The sequence below is a fragment of the Chiloscyllium punctatum genome, chromosome 8 (genome assembly GCF_047496795.1).
Source record: "Chiloscyllium punctatum isolate Juve2018m chromosome 8, sChiPun1.3, whole genome shotgun sequence".
NCBI lineage: Eukaryota > Metazoa > Chordata > Chondrichthyes > Orectolobiformes > Hemiscylliidae > Chiloscyllium > Chiloscyllium punctatum.
The window spans coordinates 60,802,542-60,828,523 of record NC_092746.1 but is presented as its reverse complement, the minus strand read 5'-3'; the positions used below and the strand labels follow the sequence as shown (position 1 = coordinate 60,828,523).

The 25,982-nt window shown below is 39.5% G+C and overlaps 1 protein-coding gene across 2 annotated transcripts in view; it reads left to right on the top strand.

Annotated features, from left to right (window-relative positions):
* The first annotated feature begins 497 nt into the window (after positions 1–497).
* LOC140480589 (receptor activity-modifying protein 3-like) overlaps positions 498–25,982 on the top strand; it is a 49,715-nt gene continuing 24,230 nt past the window's right edge. Inside the window, exons 1-4 of one of the 2 annotated variants that reach the window (XM_072575645.1) lie at positions 498–1,103; positions 2,649–2,678; positions 3,634–3,811; positions 14,763–15,245. In XM_072575645.1, coding sequence (XP_072431746.1) covers positions 1,052–1,103; positions 2,649–2,678; positions 3,634–3,811; positions 14,763–14,823 — 321 coding nt within the window. In that variant the 5' untranslated portion in view covers positions 498–1,051 and the 3' untranslated portion in view covers positions 14,824–15,245. Of the gene's footprint in view, positions 1,104–2,648; positions 2,679–3,633; positions 3,812–14,762; positions 15,246–25,982 lie in introns of those variants that run through there. The other variant, XM_072575644.1, reaches the window with a different exon arrangement.

Here is a 25,982-nt window from a genome sequence, read left to right as displayed (position 1 = left end):
ATTTAGAAAGAATGACTGCCAACTGTCTAACTGCTGCCACGTTAAATGGATTGAAATCACACCTCTTGTTTCCAAGTTGCCTCTTGTGGCACAGTGTAGTGTTTCTAATTTCAAATGGTGATGGTTTGTTTTGTCTCACCATAACATACAGTGAAACCCTAACCCTATCAAAAACATTGCTTTCAAGTTGTCACCGGTAAAGAAACAGGTTTACGTTAACAATATTGAGCCTTTTTTTTGCTCAGCATTCAAGTTTGACACCAAATTCTGCCCAGGATGTGGACAGTGGATTGCGTCTGCTCTTGAAGACTTTCGCAACTTGATCCAGTTTGGAAAGATGCGGGCCGGATATTAACTGGTTCATTTGGCCAAAACCTCAGAACAATCATTGTTGCTGTGTACTCAGTATGGACATCCCAGCCAATAAACACCAGTTTAAATCGAAAAGAACCTGGGATTTAGCCTGAACAAAACAGGAGCAACTTCCTTTCTATTACCATCCGCTATACCGTTCGCGGTTGCTTCCTCATGAAGGAACGATATTGTTTTTTATGGTAAACATATTGTTCCAGTTGATGGGAACTGTTCCTTGTAGTATTCTGTGGACTTTAATTCCCATGTCAGAACACAGTAGCGGTGCTGAAGGAGTAGTAGGGCGCAGACTGAGTGTGAATGTGAGTGTATGTGAGAGTGAAGGGGCTGCACCGCTGCTTGTTTTGACGCCCATGTGATCCCGAGGCAGCCCGATCGATTGGAGAAGAGAGAAGCGCGGAGGGGAAGGAAGCTCAGACATCGCAGGGGGTCGCCTGTTCGGAGTCCGCTCCTTTCCTCCGGACGCCTGTCAGAGCGGGGACAGCAGCTCACCATCCCTCCCAGCAGAGAGACTGGAAACCAGCCTGAAGCCGGCGAGCGGCAAGTTGGCCGGAGCTGTCCGCGATCCGTCCCGCAGCGAGCTGCGGGGACCAGTGACCGCTGGAACCCCCCGTCCCCCAAGCCCCAGCTCCCGGCTGCAGCTTTCAATGCAGCACTCTGCTGGAGCAGAGGCATCGTGATGGAGAAAGATGCCTTGCTTCTTGTTCAGCTCTTGGCTCTCGCTGTTTGGGGTAAGTGGCGAATTGACACAGTGACCTGACATTTCCAACCTCCTGAGAGCGCACTCCCGCAAATCACTCAGATTTATTGGGGTACCTCCGGTCAACTATTACCAACCCCAGAACCTCACTCCGACCACAGCGTGGAGCACATACTAAAATTTTATGTAGCGGTGCGTGCGTCATTCCTTTTATAATTTCTCACTTAAACTAAGGTTAACCGCTTGATTAATGTCCCTAACTTTTTAAGTGGGTTTGACAGACGTTATCTTTTCAAGTCATGTTTACCTTTATCCATCCTTTCTTCCCTCATGATATTTTTCGTCAGCCCGTCTTAGTTCAATTTCATTTGCAACTTTTCCGGCTTCGTTTTTCTGCGCGTCTCCTCTAAATAAAAAAAAATCATTTTCTCCTTGCCCTGGGATCGTGGCGATGAGCATGATGACTGTGTAGAGTTATCGGGATGTACAGCACGGAAACAGACCCTTCGGTCCGACTCATCCATGCCAACCAGATATCCTAACGTAATCTAGTCCCATTTGCCAGCACCGCCCCATATCCCTCCAAACCCTTCCTATTCATATACTCATCCAGATGCCTTTTAAATGTTGTAATTGTACCAGCCTCCACTACTTCCTCTGGCAGCTTATTCCATCCATGCACCATCCTCTGTGCAAAAAAGCTGCCCCTCAGGTGCCTTTTAAAATTTTCCCCTCTGCCCTTTAATTCTGGACTCCCCAACCCCACGCAAAAGCCCATGCCTATCCATACCCCTCATGATGTTATAAACCTCGATAAGGTCACCCCTCAGCCTCTCCCTATAGCTGAAACACACCAACCCTGGCAACATCCTTGTAAATCTTTTCTGAACCCTTTGAAGTTTCACAACATCTTTACTAGAGGAGGGAGACCAGAACTGCATGTAATATTCCGTAAGTGGTCTAACCAATATCATGTACAGTCACAACATGACCTCCCAACTCTTATATTCAAAGGTACCTGTGACTCCACTTTCAATGAAATATGAACCTACACTCCAAGGTCTCTTTGTTCAGCAATACTCCCAGGACCTTATTATCTAGTGTAGAAATCCTGCCCTGATTTGCCTTTCCAAAATGCAGCATCTCACATTTATCTAAATTAAACTCCATGTTCCACTCCTCGGCCTATTGGCCTACCTGATCAAGATGCCATTGTACCCTAAGGTAACCTTCACTGTTCACAACATCTCCAATTTTGGCATCATCTGCAAACTTACTGACTGTACCTCCTATGTTCACATCCAACTCATTTATATAAATGATGAAAAGCAGTGGACCCAGCACCAATCCTTATGGCATTCCAGTAGTCACAGTCTGAAAGGAGGGACTCACAGTTAAAGAAATGAGCATCTGATTTCTTCAACAACCTACCTTAATTATTATATGTGTTTCAATTGGAATCAGACTGAGTAATCTATTCTTCTTTTTAACTGATTTATTTATTTTAGAAAAGGCAAATCAATATGGGTAATATATATGTGATATGTGATCTGTTCAATTTTTCTATATTTTCTAGGGAATAGTTTGCTGATATCTAGCCTGTCAGGTAAGAGAAGCTCAGTGGATTGATATTGAACTTGCCCACATCTGGTGGACAGTGTCTTTTTTTTATTTTCATCATACTTTGCTCATCCTGTTTGATTCAGTGCTGGTGTCTGGTTGTTGTGTATAACTTAGTGTTAAACAGCATATACATAAATACTATTTATTTAGTATGTGTATATTTCTTATGTAAAATCTTGATATAACATATGCAATAGCTCAATCTAAGCCTATTAACAAGAATTGTCTTAGCAGTTCAAGGTCAAGACTGAAAGTTAGAAAGTTGTGACTTAACATCTAGATAAGAAGATTCCACCACCCACACAATGGATTTAAACTCATGTCCAGAGGCATCTGTTCCTCTATTTGTAAAGTTAACTAGAAAGCCCAACACTGATCGTGCAGTAAAATAGTTTTAATGACTTTTGACACAGAACAAAATATAGCCTTTGTTCAGATAGTCAGTGCAGAACTGAGGTAACTATCCAGATGCAAACCGTGTTAAGAATGACTAAATGTTTCCTTTGAAATGTTTGTGCCTTCAATTAGATATTTGCAAATTATGAATTATTCAATTTTTTCTTATTTGTTCATGGAATGTGAGTGGCATTGTTTGGGTGTTTATTGTTCACCCTTAATTGCCATGGAAAAGAAGATGGCATTAACAATGCAACTATGTTTCAAAATGGAAAGCAAAGTTTTTAAAATGTAATGTTACTTATTAAGCACCATACAATATCCTTGGCGTATCTAACTGGAATTTAAAGGAAAGTAAACCTAAAATGGTTTAATTTTATAATGATGAATTTGTAGCATTTATATTGCCAGATAGATAATTTGTAGTAATTGTACATTTGAAAATTGTGAAATAGGATGGTGGTGTCAAGCAAAAAATTGAAAAGAATTCAGATTTTAAAAATATTTATGTCCTAAATTAATGTTCTTATTCACATTTCCAGCAAAGAACAATACAAACCTGCATAATCAGTCAGAACCAAACCAGACAGAGAGGGAAGCAAAACAAATCTGTAATGAGACTCTTATGCTGGAAATAGTGCACTGGTGTGGGTATGATTTTGCAAGCCAACTAAACACAATGAACTCCAGTGACTGGTGCAACTTCACACTCATTGCTGGGTAAGATATTTTATGCATGCCTGATTTGTTATAGTCAAGTTCATAAGGTCAGATACAAAGTAAATAAACAAGTAAGAAAAATTGTTGCGAGCTGTGTTTCTATACTCTATTTAAAATTTGTAGTTATCTAAAGCTTTCTAATTAATCTACAATTTCAGAATGTGATTGTGTTCCATCACTATTCTGGATGAATCAAGTTCTAGTAAAGATGTTGACAGAGAGCATGTTTGCCTACATTGCATGGATAGATTCTGAAAACATAGATTGTAACCATGCATAGAGGAGACAATTCTGTCATTTTGAATGTAGGAAATTATCCATTGACTTTCGTCCTGCTAGTCATACATTAACCATATATCTGAAAGTATTATTTGATTTTGGTATAGCATAGGATTCAGTAATGATTAGTGAAATAAGATGCCTTTAGATGGTGCAATCATATGCTTGCCTGGTTGTGGTTTAACGCTCCTAAATGGATATAATCTTCAATAATAGCAGAAATGTTGTACTCTGATTGCTGATTGACTCTATTGTTATAGTTTCCAGTCAAAGTTACATATTACAGTACACTGTTATATGCATATTCTGTCTTTACAGCTTGTATCTACTATGCATACCAATAGCCTTTAGTCTCTCCATTTTTTCTTTTTCCATTGAGATACTATCTTCGATCTCCTCTTCACATTAGTCTCATCATTTGATGACACACCAAGGAGCAAACGTAGACCTTCACATAATTTATACTGCATGTGCAAGCACAAGATGTTGTGGTCTGCTGATATTGTGCTATTTTACATAACTAATCTCTGCATCTATCAAAAAATCGGATTCTTTTGGAAACCATCACATGTAAGTGCAACCTTTTAGAGTGGAAGTGTCCCTCAAGCAGGGCAATAGTAGTTCTTATCCGAAAATGTATTTGGAGCTGTTCTAAAGAACAGCAAATATATGGATTAATCAGAGCTGTTGCAGTGCAGTGGTGGTGTACTTAGCTCTGAACCAGGAGGTCCAATTCTAAGTCCCATCTGCTCTAGTGGTGCATAACATATCTGAGCAGGTTAATTAAAAATATCTATAAGGATTTACTTTAACAGATGGGTATTCATGAAGTATGAAGGAGAATGCATCAAGAATCAATAATGTTAGATGGCTCTGTAGAATGCAAGCTGAATTTTTATTGAAGGGCTTTGTGATTTTGTTCTGATATTCTGAACTTCTTATTAATTTGTTAGTTTGAGTATATTAGATAGGCAAGGATCTCTCTTAGCAATGGAAGATACAGAAATCTAGATATAATTCAAGTATGATTTTGATTAGGGATATAACCAAACATAAATTGTGCCACAGGGATGCAGTTTGATATCTTGCCTCATTAAGAGGATTTATTGGCTTCTTCTTTCATTAAATAGGATGGTTTTTCACAGAATATTTATTGAAATGTAATGGTGAGAACAGACTAATCAATCGTATTGCTCTACATCATGTTTATGTTTGTTTTAACATGCTCCTGTGAAGCAATTTGAAGCATCTTTATATTGAAAGTGCTATAAAGAATGCAAAAAATATAACAGAGTGGCAGTGTTGTTACCTTTATCATCAAAATTTGTTCCTACCCCTTTGCTGGTACATTAATAGTTGATCACACCATTTAGGTTTTTTTTCTCTTTTCACAAATTCCTGGGCGATTCTGCATTTTTCTGTTTGTGGTGTGATCCACTGCTCTTATTCCTACAAAATAATCTAGTCTAAGTACAACTACTGAAATAAGAGTAACCAATCATTATGGCATCAGTTGTAGTTACACTGAGTTCTACTTGTGGAGCAGAGGTATGTACAGGCCAAGATAGTATCTCACTGTTTTAAGGATTGTTGGAAAAAAACATGTTCCATGTTTATTTGGTTCTCAGTGTATTTCATAATTTATATTGCATGTTATAGGCTGCTGTCAGATTTAAAAGCCTTATATGATTCAAAAACCTTACCTAGATATGTTGCTGATATTCCTGAATTATAGGATTGTCATTCATCTTCAGTAGCTCTAGCGGTCATTTTTCTAGTTGTAGCCCTCAAATTGCATATTTATTGAATGTAGTTTTTGCAATTATATCATAGGTTCTGAATCTAAATCTGTAACCAGATGTTACAAATTCAGGTGAATGTGACTGTCCTTTACATTAAGGAAAAAGTTTACTTTTTTTTAGTTGGAACCACTGTGTAGGCCAGAATTTGTTGCCCTAATTGTCCAGAGGGCAGTTAGGAGTAACCATATTGGCCTGGACTCTTATATATGGCCAGACCAGGTAAAGATGGCAGGTTTCTATCCAGAAAAGACATTTATGTCATATTTAATAATTCTAATAATAAAAGAAAATCAAAATCAGATTTTTATGACAATAGACAGTGAGTACATGGTTATCATTAGGCTATTTTCTTTTTATTTCCAAAGCTATACTGCATGTAAATTATCATGATGAAATTTGAACCTGTGTCCCCAAAACATTAGCCTGGAACTCTGTATTACTAATCCAATGACATTACCATTATGCCACCATATTCCCTTAATTTAACATGAAAAGGCAATAGTGAGAAGTCATGATAATCGAGGAGAAGACTCTTTACTGGTTGAAGTTATACCCATCACAAAAGAAGAAGGAGGACAATCATCTTAGCCGCAGAACATCATTGCAGGAGTTCCTCAGGGAAATCTCCTGCATCCAACAGTCCTCAGCTGCTTTTTAAATGAGTTTCTTTGCAACATAAAACCAGAAGTGGAAAACTAAAGAAACAATGCTGTGTATGCTGGAAATCAGAAACTAAAAAAGAAATTGCTAGAGAAACTCAGCAGAAATAGTGGCATCTGCGGAAAGAAAGACAAGTTGTGTTGGGTCGAGTGACTCTTCTTCAATCTGTTCTGAAGAAGGTCACTGGACCCAAAGCATTAACTTTACTTTCTCTCCACACAGCTGTTGAGTTTTTCCAGCATGTTCTGTTTTTGTGCCAGAAGTGGAATGTTTATTAATGATTGTATGGGGTTTCACTATCATCCTCACCTTCTCACTTAGTAAAGTATTTCGTGCCCACATGCTGATAGATCTGGAGAGCTGAGAGGATTGAAATGGGAAAATTAGTGATTGGGTTGTAGCTCAAAAAAACTGACAAAGCAGAAAGGGCAACATTTTCTTGAAGCATTGGATCCAATTCTGGGGCAGGTGGCGTCCAAAGAAGATGGATGGGTTGCATTTTGGCAGCATCCAGACTAACATCCTTGTGGAGGGATTTGGTAGTGTTGTTAGAGAGGGTTTAAACGAGATTGGCAGGAAGATGAAAATCTAAGAGGGAATCTCAGATTCAAAGAAAGTAAAACTAGTAAAAAGAAGTAGAAGAGTCGTAAGCCAAAATTGAAGTTTAATAAATCAGTAGCAAGCATCAGATGGGATCAGAATGGAGAACAAAGTTAACTTACTGAATGCCCTGTATCTGAAAGTGTGTAGCATTTACAAAATGTTTGATGATTTGAATATACAAATTGAGCTAAATTGATTTAATTTGATTTAATTGCCATTCCAGAGATGTGTCTACAGGGTGACTGAGATTGAGAACTCTATATCCAAGAATAATCTACAGTTAGGAGCAATGGGCTAAGAGATACAGGAGGCTGGATAGTATTCCTAATAAGAGATGAGATCAGTGCATCTGTAAGAGCGAATCTTAGGATGAAAGATCAAGATGTAGAAACACTTGCAAAGAAGAGTCATATTGGATTCAAAACTTAAAATTTGTTTCTGTACAGGCACTGCCAGACCTGCTGAGTTTCATTCAAGTGTAGAATCAATGTTTGGGAGCTAGGAAACCGGAAGGTGCAGCAAACATTGATGGGAGTTGTTTATATACCACCGAATTGTCATGTTAATATTGGCATACTATCAATCAAGAAATTAAAGATAGTTTTAATGTGGTTAATTCAGTAATAATGGACAACTTGAATTTGTATATTGATTTAGTTAAACAATACAGCACTAAAGTTTTGGAAGATACAGTGTGTATGAGATGGATTTTTGGAACAGTATGTTGAGAAGCAGTGGAGATCAGTCTGTTTTGGATTTGTGCTATGTATTGATTAATTTTCAAAATAATAACCTTGCTGTAAAGGAGCCTTTGGAAAATGGTACCACAATTTTACAAATAGACATTTGGTAATCTAAAATTTGAAGATTGCTGAAAAATGTGCATTTTGTTGAAGCCTTTAGGTTTGCATCCATCAAGACAATTCACAAGAATGCTATTTAAGGGTACACCAACATTTATACTGTATGGGAGGAGAGCACCAATTGGTTGATAAGTGATTCTCACCAGCCCAGACAATGTATTGGGTATTAGCACCCCTCTGTACTGTTGTCTGTGCCATAATGTTTTGACTGATTCTAATCTAAAAAAATGAACCAACAGAATCTTACATGGATTTGTGTCTGGGCTGACACCAATTGTTGGAGTTCACTTGTGAATATAACTTTTTAAAAAAAGGGTTTTTGCGAGTTACATATGAAAGAAGTGAAGCTAACATGGTCATTCTAACACATGAGAGACTTGACAAGCAATCAAGATATTTTTCAATGTATAGTTTCAGTTACATCACACTTTGAACTTTTGCTGTGAATTCTGTGTCTTATAATCTTATACTCCACAACCACCTGATGAAGGAGCAGCGCTCCAAATGCTAGTGCTTTCAATTAAACCTGTTGGTCTATAACCTGGTGCTGTGTGATTTTTAACTATATGATGCAAGTACACCTGAAGTGCTATAGTAGGGATTTCAGGATTTTAACCTATTTTGATGGAGTGGAGATACATTTCCCATTTGGGATCATGTGTTCTTGGAGAGCAATATGTGAGTAGTGTCTCAGTGAATCTGTTGCATTTGGCCTTCTAAGTAGTGGAGGTCCTGTATTCAGAAGTTGCTGCTGAAGGAACCTTGGTGAGTTACTTCAGTGCAGCTAGTAGATGGTATATATTGCTGTTGTTGTGTGTTAGTGTTGAAGGGAGTGAATGTTGAAGATAATGGATATGGTGCAAATCAAGTAGGCTGCTTTGTCCTGGATGATTTTAAGGTTCTTGTGTTGTTGGAACTACACTCATATAAGTAAGTGGAAAATATTCCATCATGCTCCTCTATTGTACCTTGTAGCTGATGGACAGTTTCTGGGGACTTGGGAGAGTAATTATTTGCTTCAGTATTCCTAACCCTTGGTCCTGCTCTTCTGGCCACAGTATTTACATGACTGCTTTGAATTTAGGGACTGGTTAATGGTATCATTCTAAACTATCATGATTTGCAAATAAATTCCTCATTCTCTTTGAGTCAAGCTATCCAGCTTTCTGTACATTTCGATTCCCTAACATGTTTTGGTTCAGCAGATTTTAGTTTGACCTATTAATAATCAAAATTTTAAAAACATGAAAACATACTAGTTCTGAAACTGAATGTTCTCTATTCAGATGCAGTGTTTTCCATGCCAAGTGTTTAGATGCTGTAACAAAACTAGGAAGTTGCATACAATTGTATTGCTAATCTTTTTTTGAATGATAAAGAATGGTACTAATGTTATGCTGAAAACATGAAAATAAATGGAACTTTTGCATTCTTGAGGATTGATATGACATCCATGCTTTACTGGCTTGGAATTTATGTTTGTAATTCATTTAAAAGTAAGATTATAATTATTCTATTGCTGTAGTTGTGTTTCTTCTTTGTTAGATTAATTTGAAAGCAACCTCTTTGGAAATACAACAGTACAGTGAGGCACCTCTTTAATCTCTAATGTGCTTTGTTTCAAAGTGATTTAAAAATTGCACTTTTTACTATTCTTAACTATTGTAACTGGTAAAATGTTAATGGAAGTCAGCTTACAAGAAGAGATAGTCTTGAAGCGCACAATTTTAAAAGTTTATTGAAAACCTAAGGGACCCTTAATTCATTTGATCTGTTATACATTTATTGTGAAATATAGTTTTTTTCAAATGTATTTTGTTAACAGGTTTAATTGGAAGCACACTAGCTTTCGGAGCAACGCTCCTTCATCAGGTGATAGTGGAGGACACAATTCTAAGCCACAGAATTTATAGCAAAAATTTACAGTGTGATGTACAGTGTGATTTACACTGTAAAGTTTTGCTATAAATTCTGTACTATACACTGTTGGAGAATGAATTTGAGGTGAGTCAAAATATAAATAATATATTAGTATCCAGAGTTAGAAGACTTGATGGAAGGAGCGGTGATGGAGAGCCAATGCTGCCTCAAGTTGACAGTTAACTTTACTTGAAAAGATAGTTCATCCTCGTCTGATTGGAAAACATCTCCCTTTCCTTTGCTGTGTGATATTCAATGAATTTATCCAAGTCACAGGAAATACTGGAGCATGGAGCCATTTCTTAAGTGGCTTACATCACATCAGCTAAACGGAATGATTCACTTAGTTTCTTCATTGTGATTTAATCAGATACTCCTGTTTCTTCCTTATCACAATCATATTCTCCAATACTGTTAGGTCTTCATTAGATAATGTTTCATTATGAGATTACAACAACTGTTCCATATCACCTCCATCAGCATGCACAGTGTGAGAAAGGTTAATAATTTTTATATCAGCTGCTGGAATACAAGTCATATAAAATCATGCATAGGTCTCCTTGCTATGAAACAAGTTTTGCATTGATGATAGAACTTCATCCCAAAACTCACTAGTAAACTTAATGGCATGCTAGATGTCAAAATTTGCTGAACTCTCAAACTACAGGCTTATCCTCTCCATCAGTTTCATAAGTCATCTGGGTTAATTCTTACTGAGGTTAATATGTCCTGATTTTAATGAAAGCACCTTGAAGCAGATGGGTTGGATTAAAGTAATCTGCGGGTGTTAACAGACAAATCATTCAGGTTTATTGGATGACCAGGCTGTTGTCTCTTTTTTCAAATGGGCAATGAACTTGGGTTTGCAATAATGTTCACAGCAGGCATTCTTCAAAAATGGCTCCCCATTCTTTATTATTAGACCATCAATAAAAAATTAGTGAAGATTAGATATCCTCCTTTCGAGCTCTTGGAATTTGACAAGTCTAACTTCGAAGCTGAAATCTCCATTGGTATCAGACCAACCATGAATGATTCAAGTACCTTTCACACCTTTAAATTCAGGAACATGTTTAACTTCTGCAGGAATTGAAGAGGTTTCTGTAGCTTTGATGTTGCAGACTTGTTGGGGCAGTAATGTTCCTCCTCAACAATAATCTTTAAAGCTGTAGGATATAAATCTGTGGCACTAGTGTTCGCATTTGTCAGCTCACCGTGACTTTGACTTATCATGGAATCTCTACTGTGTGGAAACAGGCCATTTGGCCCTACAAGTCCACACTAACTCTCTGAAGAGCATTTCACCAAGACTCACCCCTACCCTTTCCCTGTAACCCTGCATTTCCCAAAGCTATTCCACCTAACCTACACATCCCTGGTCACTATGGGCATTTTAGCACATCTAGTCACCTAGCCTGTCCACCTTTGGGCTGTTGAAGGAAACTAGAGTATCTGGAGGAAACCCAATGCAGACACGGGGAGAATGTGCAAACTCCACAAAGACAGATGCCCAGAGGGTGGAATCAAACCCAGTCCCTGGTGCTGTGAGGCAGCAGTGCTAACCACTGAGCCACCGTGCCACCCCTGTTATGTAAATGTCTTCTTCTTGAAATGCTGAAACCAGCCAGAACTGGCTTTAATGTTTCATTTGAGGCTGCTTCATTCCTGTTTTATTTTAAATTCTTGAAGAGATTCCTACTTTTCTCCTGAATTACAGTTGTGCAAAAAGGAATTTGACTATTTGCCATTTGCAATGAATGTGAAGTTAGATGATTTACTGCTATTGTGAAGTTAGGTAATGACTCAGTACTTAAGCTATACGCTCTAGTTGCATTAGGAAATGTTTATCCTTAATTGACCTCACCTTTCCTTTAATAATCCTTTACTGACCAAGCTTCCTCACACAGCAAACAGATAATATGTTTCTATAGTGTTGTTATAGGGTATATACTGACCAAGAGCCTGGTTGAACACTACCGTCTTCCTCAAAAAATGTCATGGAATGCTTTGCATTCTCCTGCCGGGATTTGCAAAGATAATAATGTGGTGGCCATCAGAGAAAGGCTTTAGGAAATAGACACCAAAGGATTTAATTATCATGTTGGTCAAAAAAAATCACAGCATTATTTTTCTTTATCACTCAATATAATGCATTATAGGCATAAAGTGAATCAAGCTCTTTATTCTTAAATAAAGCTCTTGTCATGTCTCAGAACAATTATATTTTTCCTCATCTGATAATTTCACCACTTTTCCTTCCATGTGAATATAAAGTGTCTTCAGTTGACTAAGATTCCATAAAACTATCAGCAACACTAATGAAAAAGAAAATCAAAAGCTCAACCCTATCTTTAGAACCAATCTTACCTTGTATTGATAAAATATTGGCAAAAGGTATGAATACAGTAATTGGAGCTTACATTTTAAATAAAGCATGATCCCTCCCCAAAAGTTCAAAGAGAGAATTGTCTCAAAGATTAGGTTTTTAAGGGATCTATTTCAGTTGTTCGAATTGGACAGGAAATGGATTGTGGTGGCTCAGCTACTGAGTGGGAACATTTACAATTGACTCTGAAATTGTGTTTGTTGCTAAATAACTCAAGCAAAAGTAAATTTAATAGATTTTCTTCAGCTTTTAACCCATAATAATCAATACTAAAGTAAAGAAAAAAGATTCACAACCTGTCCTGGCTTTAGAGAGCAAAGTTCTTATTTCTTTAAGTTTATAGAAAATGAGAGCCTGATTTCACACTTATAACTTAAATCTTTATACTCTAGCAGTTTAAATCAAATGTAACTGATTTTATTTGTGAATCTGGACCATATTAAGTTAAATTCAATGTTACACTTCTGTGAGTGTTTCTTCTTCTTTCTGTTTTCATCTTACAGTCGTGAGGTTTGAAAATGTTTCCACTTTCTAATTAGTTACAAACAAAGGTGACTATGGGAGCTTTTAGAGTGATTTATCAATTTACCCATCCATTCACTTAAAGAGTAGAAATTGGGCCCTTTGACTTTAATATTTTTATATTTCTAAAAACATGCATTCAATTTAAGATTAAAATACACAAAGTGGGAATTTGAATTATTGAGAGAGTGGATTTGGGGATAGGTGGTCACTTAAACCACTCCTGGTTTGATATAATAGCTGTCTGATGCATGATGAAGACAGTTAGAATTCAGATAATCTGATGGAAAACATGACAGTCTACATGGACTTGCTAAAGGATTTAACAAGGTTCCAACATGGTAGGCTGGTCCTGAAGATTAAGCTACATGGGATCCACAGCGAGTTGGTAAGTTATATACAAACTTTGCTTAGTCATAGAAAACAGATGATATTTATGAAGGGGTACTTTTTTGACTGGAGGTCTGTGACCAGAGATGTTTCACAAGGCTCAGTGCTCGGACCTCTGTTCTTGTCAATATGTAGAAAGGATTTGGAAAGAGATGTAGGTGATCTGATTAATAAGTTTGCAGATGACATAAAAGTTGGTGAAATGTGGATAATGAGGAAGGTTTTCAAAGGATACAACAGCATGTAGATCAGTTGGAAAAGTGGACAAAGAAATGGTTTTCATTCAGACAAGTATAAGGTGATTCATTTTGGGAGGCCAAAAGCAAGAGGAAAATATACAATACATGGCCACACCCTTAGGAGCATTAATAAACAGATGGATCTTGGGGTGCAAATCCATAGCGCTGTGATAGTGGCAGCTCAAGTGGATAAGGTGTAAAAAAGATGTACGGCATGCTTGCCTTCATCAGTCTGAGAATTGCGTACAAAAATTGACAAGTCAAGTTGGTGCTATATAAAACTTTAGTTCAGTCACCATTGGAGTAATGTGTGCAGGTTTGGTTGCCAGACTATAAGAAGGATATGAAGGCTTTGGAAAATGTGCAGAAGAGCTTTACCGGGGCATTACTTAGATTGGAGTGCATGAGCTATAGAGTTTGGACAAACTTGGATTGTTTTCACTAGAGTTTTTGCTACAGTCAGAGTCTGAGGGGCGGCCTGATGGTCGAACATAAAATTATGAGAGGCATAGTTAGGGTGGCTAGTCAGAGTCTTTTTTAGATGGTTGAAATGTCAAATACTAGAGGACATTGGTTTAAGGTGAGGGGGAAAGTTGAAAGGAGATGTGTGAAGTAAGATTTTTACACAGAGAATGGTAGTACCTGGAAAGAGCTACCAGGACAGGTGGTGGTATTGTAACTGCTTCTAATGTTTAAGAGTGTTGCAACATCGGGTAAACATTCCTGCTTAATTTAAAATCAGCAACACAGGAAACATTTATTCCATGCAGTAATCTGTATAAATTCAAGTCGCCAAGAACTATTTAAAGTAAAAGTTAATAACTTTATTGCTTAAAGTATTACAGAGAATAATTAACTAACAACTATTTTCAATTCTTTCCTCTAACCGATCTTTTACCTTGCCTGCTATAATACGAGTCTGAAAAAAACTCCCAATTAAGATTTACAGAAAAATCCAAATGTTAAAACCATCCAGCGGTCGAATCTTCTCTCTATCTTCATCGGTAGATTGGCTCTCCAGGTTAGTTTTGAGGTTTTTCTCTGTGCAAGCTCCTTCTCTAGACAGGTACTTCTCAGAGAGTTCAGACTAGCAGTCTACATCTGTTGGTCTGGTGGCAGTTCTCCTCCCAACTGTTCAATTTTCTCTGGTCTTATACCCCAAAACATTGGATTATTGGCTTTTAAGATTGTCAATATACTCAATTCAAACTTGATTGGAATTTGGTATTACTTGGCGCATAATTTAAACTGTTTGGCCTAAATTTGAATCTGTTTTGTGATTTCCAGGCAACTAGCTACCCCAGTAGCTGGAGCACACGTTACATTGTGTCTTATTGAGAACACTTGATGCTGTCAATGCTAGCCTTTACTCTCTTAAAGGTATAGTACACCCACATCTTCATAACACCTCCTCCATTAAGAAAAAATGAGCCATCATAATGAAAATATGGCTTCATATTTTTGCTCTACTTTTTAAACACATTACCCTAACATACAGATAACTTTAATATAAGTTCACCTTCACTTCTTCCCATTTACCAGTGTGTGTATGTGTGTATTATATGTATATTATATGTAACATTAAATAAAGACAAATCTCATCCCCGTGTCTGCGTGGGTTTCCTCCGGGTGCTCTGGTTTTGTCCCACAATCCAAAGATGTGCAGGTCAGGTGAATTGGCCATAGTGTAAGGTGCATTAGTCAGGGGTAAATGTAGGGAAATGGGTCTGAGTGGGTTACTCTTTAGAGGGTTGGTGTGGACTTGTTGGGCCAAAGGGCCTGTTTCCATATTGTAGGATACCTAATCTAGTTAGATCTGCGATAATGCATCTGTAATTACATTCTTACAACCTGCAACATGTATGATTTATAAATTAAAAATCTTTAACATAAGACTCCAATGAAATAGTCTCATATTTTTGTCTTTTCTGTCTCTGACTCGTTATTTGTGACATACACATTAAAATGTTGTAAGGCTAGGACCAAACTCAATAGCTCTTTTTCAATCGTGGAGTATTTCATCTGGTGGATATTGATCTTCTTTGAAAAGTAACCAACTGGCAGTTCAATCCCATCCTCATCTTCCTGTAGGACTACAGTTCCAACTCCAAAGTTACTAGCGTCGATGGTGACTTTAAATGGTTTTGAAAAGTTTGGTATAGCTAAAACTGATTTTGTGCTTAATATTAATTTCAAATGGTTGAATGTCTCCTGGCATGGTTCTGTCCACCAAAACTTTGTGTTCTTCTTCAGCAAATCAGTTAACGGTGCTACTACACTGCTGAAGTTTGGAACAAACTTCCAATAGAACCTGCTAAGTCCTAAGAATCAAAGCACCTCTTTCTTTGAGGTTGGTCATGGAAATTCTTCGATGGCCTTCATCTTTGCGTTCCAAGAACGCCACCTTTGCTTTCGTGAATTTTGTTTTATTTAAGTTTATCACCAGTTTTGCTTCTCAGAGTCATTCAAAGAGCTCTGCCAACTGTACCATGTGATCTTTCCAGGACTTACTAACAATCACTGTATTGTCCAAAAAGACTGCACAATTTGGTAACCCAGCCACAACTCTGTTCATGACTCTTTGGAATGTGGGTGTGTTCTTCATTCCAAAGGGCATCAACTTAAACTGATATAGCCCATTTGGGGTTACAAATGTGGAAATTTCTTTTGCCGACTCTGATAAAGATATCTGCCAGTAACTACGTATTAAGCCCAACTTGGTGATGTAACTGGCTTGTCCAACTTTCTCGATACAGTCCTCCAATTTTGGAATTGGATACAAGTCCGATTTGGTAATGGCGTTTACCTTCCGATAATCCATGTAGAATCGCTGAGTCCCATCCAATTTGGAAGTAAGACGATCGATGAACTCCACTTACTCTGGCTTGGGTCAATGATGTCCTCGTTGACCATAGCCTCCACTTCCTTCTAGACCTGCCTGGCTTTGAAAGGTTTAAGCAGATAGAGGTGTTGTTTTATTGGAGCTGTATTCCTGACATCCACTTCACGTGCAATAGCATTAGTCCTCCCCATTTGATTCTTACATGTGCCCTTGTACTGCAGTAACAAATCTTTCAATTACATTCTATGTTCTTGAGACCGATAGCTTACTAACCTAATACTGGATTAGTGGTGCTGGAAGAGCACAGCAGTTCAGGCAGCATCCAATGAGCAGCGAAATCGATGTTTCGAGCAAAAGCCCTTCATCAGGAATAAAGGCAATGAGCCTGAAGCGTGGAGAGATAAACTAGAGGAGGGTGGGGGTGGGGAGAGAGTAGCACAGAGTACAATGGGTGAGTGGGGGAGGAGATGAAGGTGATAGGTCAAGGAGGAGAGGGTGGAGTGGATAGGTGGAAAAGGAGATAGGCAGGTCAGACAAGTCCGGACAAGTCAAGGAGATAGTGCTGAGCTGGAAGTTTGAAACTAGGATGAGGTGGGGGAAGGGGAAATGAGGAAGCTGTTGAAGTCCACATTGATGCCCTGGGGTTGAAGTGTTCTGAGGCGGAAGATGAGGCGTTCTTCCTCCAGGCGTCTGGTGGTGAGGGAGCAGCGGTGAAGGAGGCCCAGGACCTCCATGTTTTCGGCAGAGTGGGAGGGGGAGTTGAAATGTTGGGCCACGGGTCGGTTTGGTTGATTGGTGCGGGTGTCTCGGAGATGTTCCCTAAAGGGCTCTGCTAGGAGGTGCCCAGTCTCCCCAATGTAGAGGAGACTACATCGGGAGCAACGGATACAATAAATGATATTAGTGGATGTGCAAGTAAAACTTTGATGGATATGGAAGGCTCCTTTAGGGCCTTGGATAGAGGTGAGGGAGGAAGTGTGGGCACAGGTTTTACAGTTCCTGCGGTGGCAGGGGAAAGTGCCAGAATGGGAGGGTGGGTCGTAGGGGTGTGTGGACCTGACCAGATAGTCACGGAGGGAACGGTCTTTGCGGAAGGCGGAAAGGGGTGGGGAGGGAAATATATCCCTGGTGGTGGGGTCTTTTTGGAGGTGGCGGAAATGTCGGCGGATGATTTGGTTTATGTGACGGTTTGTAGGGTGGAAGGTGAACACCAGGGGCGTTCTGTCCTTGTTACGGTTGGAGGGGTGGGGTCTGAGGGCAGAGGTGCGGGATGTGGATGAGGGCATCTTTAACCACGTGGGAAGGGAAATTGCGGTCTCTAAAGAAGGAGGTCATCTGGTGTGTTCTATGGTGGAACTGGTCCTCCTGGGAGCAGATACAGCGGAGGCGGAGAAATTGGGAATATGGGATGGCATTTTTGCAAGAGATAGGGTGGGAAGAGGTGTAATCCAGGTAGCTATGGGAGTCGGTGGGTTTGTAAAAAATATCAGTGTCAAGTCAGTCGTCACTAATGGAGATGGAGAAGTCCAGGAAGGGGAGGGAGGTGTCAGAGATGGTCCAGGTAAATTTAAGGTCAGGGTGGAATGTGTTGGTGAAGTTGATGAATTGCTCAACCTCCTCGCGGGAGCACGAGGTGGTGCCAATGCAGTCATCAATGTAGCGGAGGAAGAGGTGGGGAGTGGTGCCGGTGTAATTACGGAAGATCAACTGTTCTACATAGCCAACAAAGAGACAGGCATAGCTGGGGCCCATACGTGTGCCCATGACTACGCCTTTAGTCTGGAGGAAGTGGGAGGGTTCAAAGGAGAAGTTGTTAAGGGTGAGGGCCAGTTCGGCCAAACGAATGACAGTGTCAGTGAAAGGGTACTGTTGGGGATGTCTGGAGAGGAAAAAACTGAGGGCTTGGAGGCCCTGGTCATGGCGGATGGAGGTGTAGAGGGATTGGATATTTCAAAGGAGTAATTGTTAAGGGTGAGGACCAGTTCGGCCAAACGAATGACAGGTCCTAGGCCTCCTTCACCGCCGCTCCCTCACCACCAGACGCCTGGAGGAAGAACGCCTCATCTTCCGCCTCGGAACACTTCAACCCCAGGGCATCAATGTGGACTTCAACAGCTTCCTCATTTCCCCTTCCCCCACCTCATCCTAGTTTCAAACTTCCAGCTCAGCACTATCTCCTTGACTTGTCCGGACTTGTCTGACCTGCCTATCTCCTTTTCCACCTATCCACTCCACCCTCTCCTCCTTGACCTATCACCTTCATCTCCTCCCCCACTCACCCATTGTACTCTGTGCTACTCTCTCCCCACCCCCACCCTCCTCTAGTTTATCTCTCCACGCTTCAGGCTCACTGCCTTTATTCCTGATGAAGGGCTTTTGCCCGAAACGTCGATTTCGCTGCTCATTGGATGCTGCCTGAACTGCTGTGCTCTTCCAGCACCACTAATCCAGTATTTGGTTTTCAGCATCTGCAGTCATTGTTTTTACCTTTTAGCTTACTAACCTATCCCACTCCTCAAGGACTTCTTAATTTTTTAATCTATTTTGAGGCACATCAAAATCCATATCATCTGGATTTGATTTCTCACTCTGCAGGGCAGTAACTAACACCTGTTTCTCCAGTTCTTTCTCTCTCGTATAATACGGTTTCAGCATGTTCACATGACATATTTGATACTTTTTCTCTATCTGGCATTTTTACTAGATAGTTCACCTGACTCAACTTTTTCTTAATTTGATAGGGACCACTAAACTTGGTTTTGAAGGGATCTCCTATCACTGGTAGCAGTGCTAACACGTTATCCCCTCAGAAAATCATCTGAGTTTCAGAGCTTTTATCTGCCACATAATTCATTCTATGCTGTGCCCTCTTTAGATGCTGTTTAGCTAATCCACCTACTCTATTTAGTCTCTCCCTCACCTCCAATACATAATCTAATTGTGAGATCTCTGACTTTGGTCCTGTCAATTTTTCTTTAATTTCAAAGGATCTCTCACTTAATGCCCAAATATTAACACAAAGGGAGTGAATTGAGTGGATTCATTTGGGACATCTGTAATGGCAAACAATATGAATGGGATACCTTTATTCCAGTCATTCGGGTAACCCTGACAGTGTGCTCTCAACATGGTCTTCAAGGTCTGATGCCACCTTTCTAAAACTCCCTGGGATTCAGGATGATACACACTGGATTTAGATTGCTGTATACCTTAGCTATCCATAATCTCCTGAAACATCCTATTTGACCCATGGTCTGACTGAATCTTTCTGGGTAGCCCATATTGTGTGAAGAAAGCTATTAACTCCTCTACTACCCTTTTTGCTTTGATACTTCGTAATGGAATTACCTCCAGAAATCTGGTAGATACATCCATTATGGTTAACAAGGACTGTATCTCACTTTTAGTTCTCGGGAGGTGATCTACACAATTATAGCCTACGTGAAAGGTTCTTCAGATGTAGGAATTGGCAACAAAGGTGCTGTTCTTATTACTGCCTGTGGCTTACCTACCATTTGGCATGTATGACACGTATGGCAAATGTTAACCACATCCTTGTGCACTCCATGCCAATAAATATGTTTCTGTACTTTTGCCTGAGTGTTTCGTACCCCTAGGTGACCTCTTACAGTTGTTTCATGTGCTACGCATAACACCTCCTTTCTGTATGCTACTGGCAACACAATCTGGTGCACTTCGGCCCATTTCTCCTTTGCAGTAATCTGCCGTGGTCTCCATTTCCACCTTAGGATTCTATCTTTCAGATCATAACTCTCCAGAATATTCTCTGCCTCCTCTTCAGAGTATGCATCCACATATATCTTTTATTGCCTTGTCTTGCTGTTGCAAGTCTCTTAGCCTTTCAGGGCTAAACACTTCTGTCTGACCCTCTGCCAGTTCAGGTTTTTCCTACGCCATTACGTCAAGCAGGGTATCCACTAACTGACCTTCATCTTTCTCTTTATGTCTTGCTTCATGCTGTGACTTATAATAGTGGGATCTGGTTACCACACTGTCTGGGAAAATACCAGGATATTTTTGATTTAACTCTTCAGTTTCCTGGTCTTCCTTGGGCTTCTGTACAAAAAGGGGTGTCACTCCCACCTTGGATCCTGCCAAAGCATTCCCAAGAACAAACTGAATTCCTGGAACTGACACTCTGTCAATCACTCCCACTGTAACTTCCCCATCTTAAGTTGGCACTCCAACCTGATCTTACATAGGAAAATGCTAAATTTCTTTCCATCTCTCCTACAAATTACCACAATCTCGAGTAAAAAATCAGAAAGAGTGCATATTCGCTCATCCCTTACTATCAGCAACTGGTTAGATCCTATATTTCTCAAAATTATAACTTTGTGTCCTTCTCCCCTGTTCTTTCTGAGTAAACTTTACCCCCAGAGGCGAATTCTTTGTAGAGATCAAGTACTAACTCTATACCCAGCCCCTGCCTAGGCTGTGCACTGTCCTGCAGCTCCTCGGCTCTTCTTGGGGTCTCCTTTACTATCTTCACTAATGCCACTGGCTTAGCTTCTTTTACCACATCTTTTCCCAAAATGCCTTTCTTTAACGACCAGTACTGTGACTTTACGTGTCTCACCTTCTGGCAGTGAATATATCTTTTCCCAGTACCCTTCTGAAACCACCGATACAGTAATTTTCTGTGTCCCACTCCATTACAATGAAAACACCTGAGGCCTTTCATCTCTTGTCTACCCTCTTGGGCTTCTTTAACCTGTGGTAAAATCTTACTAGTGCGCTTAACTCTTGGTTTCGTAGTATAGGATCTCCCTTTCTCCCAACTTTTATCCCTGACAGGACAAAATTCTGGCTGTAAGTTTGTCTTATGCACCAACATGTACTCATCTGCCAAAACTGCTGCCCTTCTTATTTTCTGAACTTTCTGTTCCTCCATGTGAATTCTTACCATCTCTGGAAGTGAGTTTTTAAACTTCGCAGCAGAATAATCTTTCTTAGAGCCTCAAAGATCTTATCTATTTTCAAAGCACGCACCCACCGATCAAAATGACAATGTTTAATTCTTTCGAACTCAACATAAGTCTGATCTGGTTCCTTCTTTGTGTTTCTGAACTGCTATCTATATGCTTCTAGCACCAATTCATAAACACTTAAAAATAGCCTATTTAACCTCTTTATAATCTCTTGACCCCTCATCTGACAATGCGGCAAATACCTCACTTGCTCTGCCTACCAGTTTAGTCTGAGCTTGTATTACCCATAATTCCTCGGACCACTCCATCAGCTTAACCAATTTTTAAAATGAAACAAAGAAGGCTTCAAAATCTTTCTCATCAAAATGGGGCAGACTTTGTTGACTAAGTTGCAACTTCTCAAATTCAAATTCTCTCTCTCTTTCTCTCTCCTCTCTCTTTTTCTCTTTCCCTTCTCTTTCTCTTTGCTTAGCCAAGAACCTTCTCTCTCTTTTCCTCTCTCTTTGTTTATCTGCTAACTCCATTTTCCTCAATTGTAATTTTCTACCTCTACTGCACTTGTCTGTTACTCAGATACACCTAAGTGTTTGAGTAACTCCCTTACAATTTCAGCTTTACTTTTGTCCTTGGTTAAACTCAAATCTAACTTATTTGCTGAATCTAAAAGTATGGCCTTTTTATTTCCTTCTAAACTTTCTTCGCAAATTTGAGAATCATCTTCCAATCCCAGAACCTGTTTAGCAATTTTAAGAGCCATTTCTCTCCCTTTTAATTTAATTAACCACAAATCACTGAAATTAAACAAATTGTCTTACCTATGTTTTATTTAAAGATCTAGGACACTAACCTGCAGGTGTTTAAATCTGCTGGGATTTTTCGTACCCTCAAATCTATTCAAATCTGACTAAACCAGTTCAAATCACGGACCCGAGCTCCCAAATCTGTTGTGACATGAGTAAACCTTCCTGCTTAATTTTAAACCAGCAACACAGAAAAAAAATTATTCCGTGCAGTAATCTGTAAAAATTCAAGAGGCCAAGAACTATTTAAAGTAAAAATTAACAGCTTAATTTCTTAAAGTATAACAGGGAATAATTAACTAATAATCATTTACAATTCCTTCCTCTGACCTATCTTTTACCATCCCTTTATAATACTTTTTTTATATATTAGATTCCCTACATTTTGGAAACAGGCCCTTCGGCCCAACAAGTCCACACCGACCCTCCGAAGAGTATCCCACCCAGACCCATTCCCCTACATATACTCCTGACTAATGAACCTAACGCTACAGGCAATTTAGCATGGCCAATTCACCTAACCTGCACATTTTTGGACTGTGGGAGGAAACCGGAGCACCCAGAGGAAACCCATGCAGACAGAGGAGAATGGGCAAACTCCACAGAATATGGGCAAACTCCACACAGACAGTAGCCCGAGGCAGGAATTGAACCTGGGTCCCTGGCGCTGTGAGGCAGCAGTGCTAAGCACTGAGCCACCGTGCCGCCCTTACTAGTCCGATAAAACTCCCAATTAAGATTTATAGAAAAATCCAAATTTTAATAGCAGCCAGGGTTGTATCTTCACTTTATTTTTGTCAGTAAATGGGCTCTCTAGGTCAGTGTTGAGGTTTTTCTCTGTGCAAACTCCTCCTGTGGACAGGTACCTCTCAGACAGTTCTGACTAGCAGTCTACATCTGTTGGTCTTATGGCAGTTCTCCTCCCAACTGTTCAATTTTCCCCAGCCTTATACCCCAAAGCATCAGATTGTGTCATTGGCTTTTAAGATTGTCAATATACTCAATTCAAACTTGATTGGAATTTGACATGTTTTGGGGTATAATTTAAACTGATTGGCCTAATTCGAATCTGTTTTATTGTTTCTAGGCAACTAGTTACCCCAGTAGCTGGAGCACATGTTACATTGTGTCTCATTGAGAACACTTGGTGCTGTCAGTGCTAGCTTTTACTCTCTTAACGGGTATAGTACACCCACATCTTCATAACAAGAGGCATTTTTGCAGACACATGAACAGGCAGCGAATAGAGAGATCTGGAGTCTATGCAGGCAGGTGGAATTGCTTTAGAATTGCATAATGGTCAGCATAGACATGGTAGACCGAAGACCCTGTTCCTGCACAGTACTATTCTATGTTCTTAGAAGGTTTATTTATATTAAAGGTGTTTTATAAATTGAAGCTTGTGTTGCTGTTTGAACAGACTAGATCTGCACTTAGATGTTAATGTGTTATTTTCTTTTAGGGAAGCTGTAGACTTCCTGCCTTATTCTAGTGTGGACACACACTCTGCCGTCTGTCTTTTGCTCAGTTTGTGCTTCCAATTTATAGATGTGTGACAGCTTGGCGCTGCTTTGTCCTTGCCTCCATCACTGCTGATTGAGTAATGAATGAGACTCTTGTCTAACTGAGCACTCTGCATATCAACATTGCAACAGGCATGTGTTTCCATGTCAGTGTAGGATTGGGATCAGAGGTCATCACAACTTTAAAGTTCTGGCCCAGGAAATGAAATCTTGTCCTCTGTGTGAGTCTCTTTCTTCATTGTGTTTGACCACTAATTGGCCAGTTACCAACATAACACAAGTGGCAGTATCATTTTGCAAAATAATATGCAGAAAGATCGAGTTATCTTATCATGTCTCATGATAAGAAAAGTTGATGAGATCTTTTTCAACACTTGTTAACATTTAATTATACATTTTTATTTTAAGATAAGTAACAATTCCATCATTTCTGTGAGGAAAACAGGTTCTCAGATTTGCTTCAAAATATTAATATTGGACCATTTGTAATTGAGTTTTGTGATTGTGCACTTCAGTGTTAGCAGTTATAGAGTCATAGAGTCATAGAGGTGTACAGCATGGAAACAGACCCTTCGGACCAACCTGTTCATGCCGACCAGATATCCCAATCCAATCTAGTCCCACCTGCCAGCACCTGGTCCATATCCCTCCAAACCCTTCCTATTCATATGCCCATCCAAATGTTGCAATTGTATCAGCCTCCACCACATCCTCTGGTAGCTCATTCCATACATGTACCACCCTCTGTGTGAAAAAGTTGCCCCTTAGGTCTCTTTTATATCTTTTCCCTCTCACCCTAAACTTATGCCCTTTAGTTCTGGACTCACCCCTCAGCCTCCTTTGCTCCTGGTAAAACAGCCCCAACCTGTTCAGCCTCTCCCTATAGCTCAAATCCTCCAACCCTGGCAACATCCTTGTAAATCTTTTCTGAACCCTTTAAAGGGTAGGAAGGAGAACAGAATTGCACACAATATTCCAACAGTGGCCTAACCAATGTCTTGTACAGCCACAACATGACCTCCCAACTCCTGTACTCATTACTCTGCCCAATAAAGGAAAGCGTACCAAAGACTTCTTCACTATCCTGTCTACCTGCGACTCCACTTTCAAGGAGCTATGAACTTGCACTCCAAGATCTCTTTGTTCAGCAACACTCAGAGTTTCTTGTTGATTCTTGAAGGTGAGTTGGCATTGAAGAGTGGGGATGTTTATTCTAGTGGCACAGTAAAGAGGACTTCTGCCTGTACACCAGGCCACGGCCCATGGCACTTAACAGGAAGGATCAACACTTTTTCTTTATGTCTTCATCTTTCTGCCTATATATTCTATGTTTTGGTTTATTTCTCTATGTTTTAAGATGGCGCTGGTGAGTGGCAACAATATACAACATTTTTTGCTGTATTTTGTAACACATGACAATTTAAATAAATCAAATGTACTTCAAAAATGTACAACAACCACGACTGCAGAGAGGGCACCTTGCCACTCTGTTCGATATGGATTTTTATTTTTGCTGACTCTGAGAGATGGGTAATGAGAATTTTATTTAATATTGCATGTTTTGTATTAACATTGAAAGCCAAAATTAACTCACTTAATGCTCTTGAGCAAAATGGGAAAACATAACAATGGAGTGAGAATGATAACATTTGTGACAGAGTTATTAGGGACTTTTTTTGATAATAGGATGAGTTAATAGGAGATTGTTAACAGGATGAGTTTGCCATGATAGCATAAGAAAACTTGCGAGTTCTTGTGGAGAAAAACTGTCCAGAAAATTCAGTTTAAATTATATTTTGCCAAAATGTGGTATGATTCAGCCCATTGTGTGTTACAAAAATAAGCCTCATAGATCTTTTGATTACTTGTAATTCTTTGTCAAATGGAACCAAAAATCCTTTTGAATTAAAAAAAACTCTCGAAGTTTTCTAGAATCAGTCAGTTTAAATATTTTTGGCTGACATAATAGTAGTACTACTCAAGTTACTGAGTTCACTGTTTTCTGTTAAGTTCAAGATTAGTACGTTATCTAGACTTTTGATGAACATGGTGAATCAGGACAGGCAGCATTTCTATTTGTGTTAATTGTAGTCAAGAAGAAACTTGACATTGACAGCTGATTTGGCTGTGATTTCACATCACTCTCTAGTCCCCGTGACTATCTGTTGTATCCAATTTGATTTTTGGGGCTTTTTAAAAGCAATCAGCTGTGAAAAACAACATTGATGTCATTGTGTCCTTGTCCCGTTTGCCATGGTCTGCCAGTTTCACATCCATTATTCTTATTTAGAATTCCTTTTCTCACTTCATTTTTGAAAAAAAAAATGAGTAGGAGCCCGGTGAGAAAAACACAGTTTAAAAAGTAATACGTGGAAATTAGCCTTCTGGTT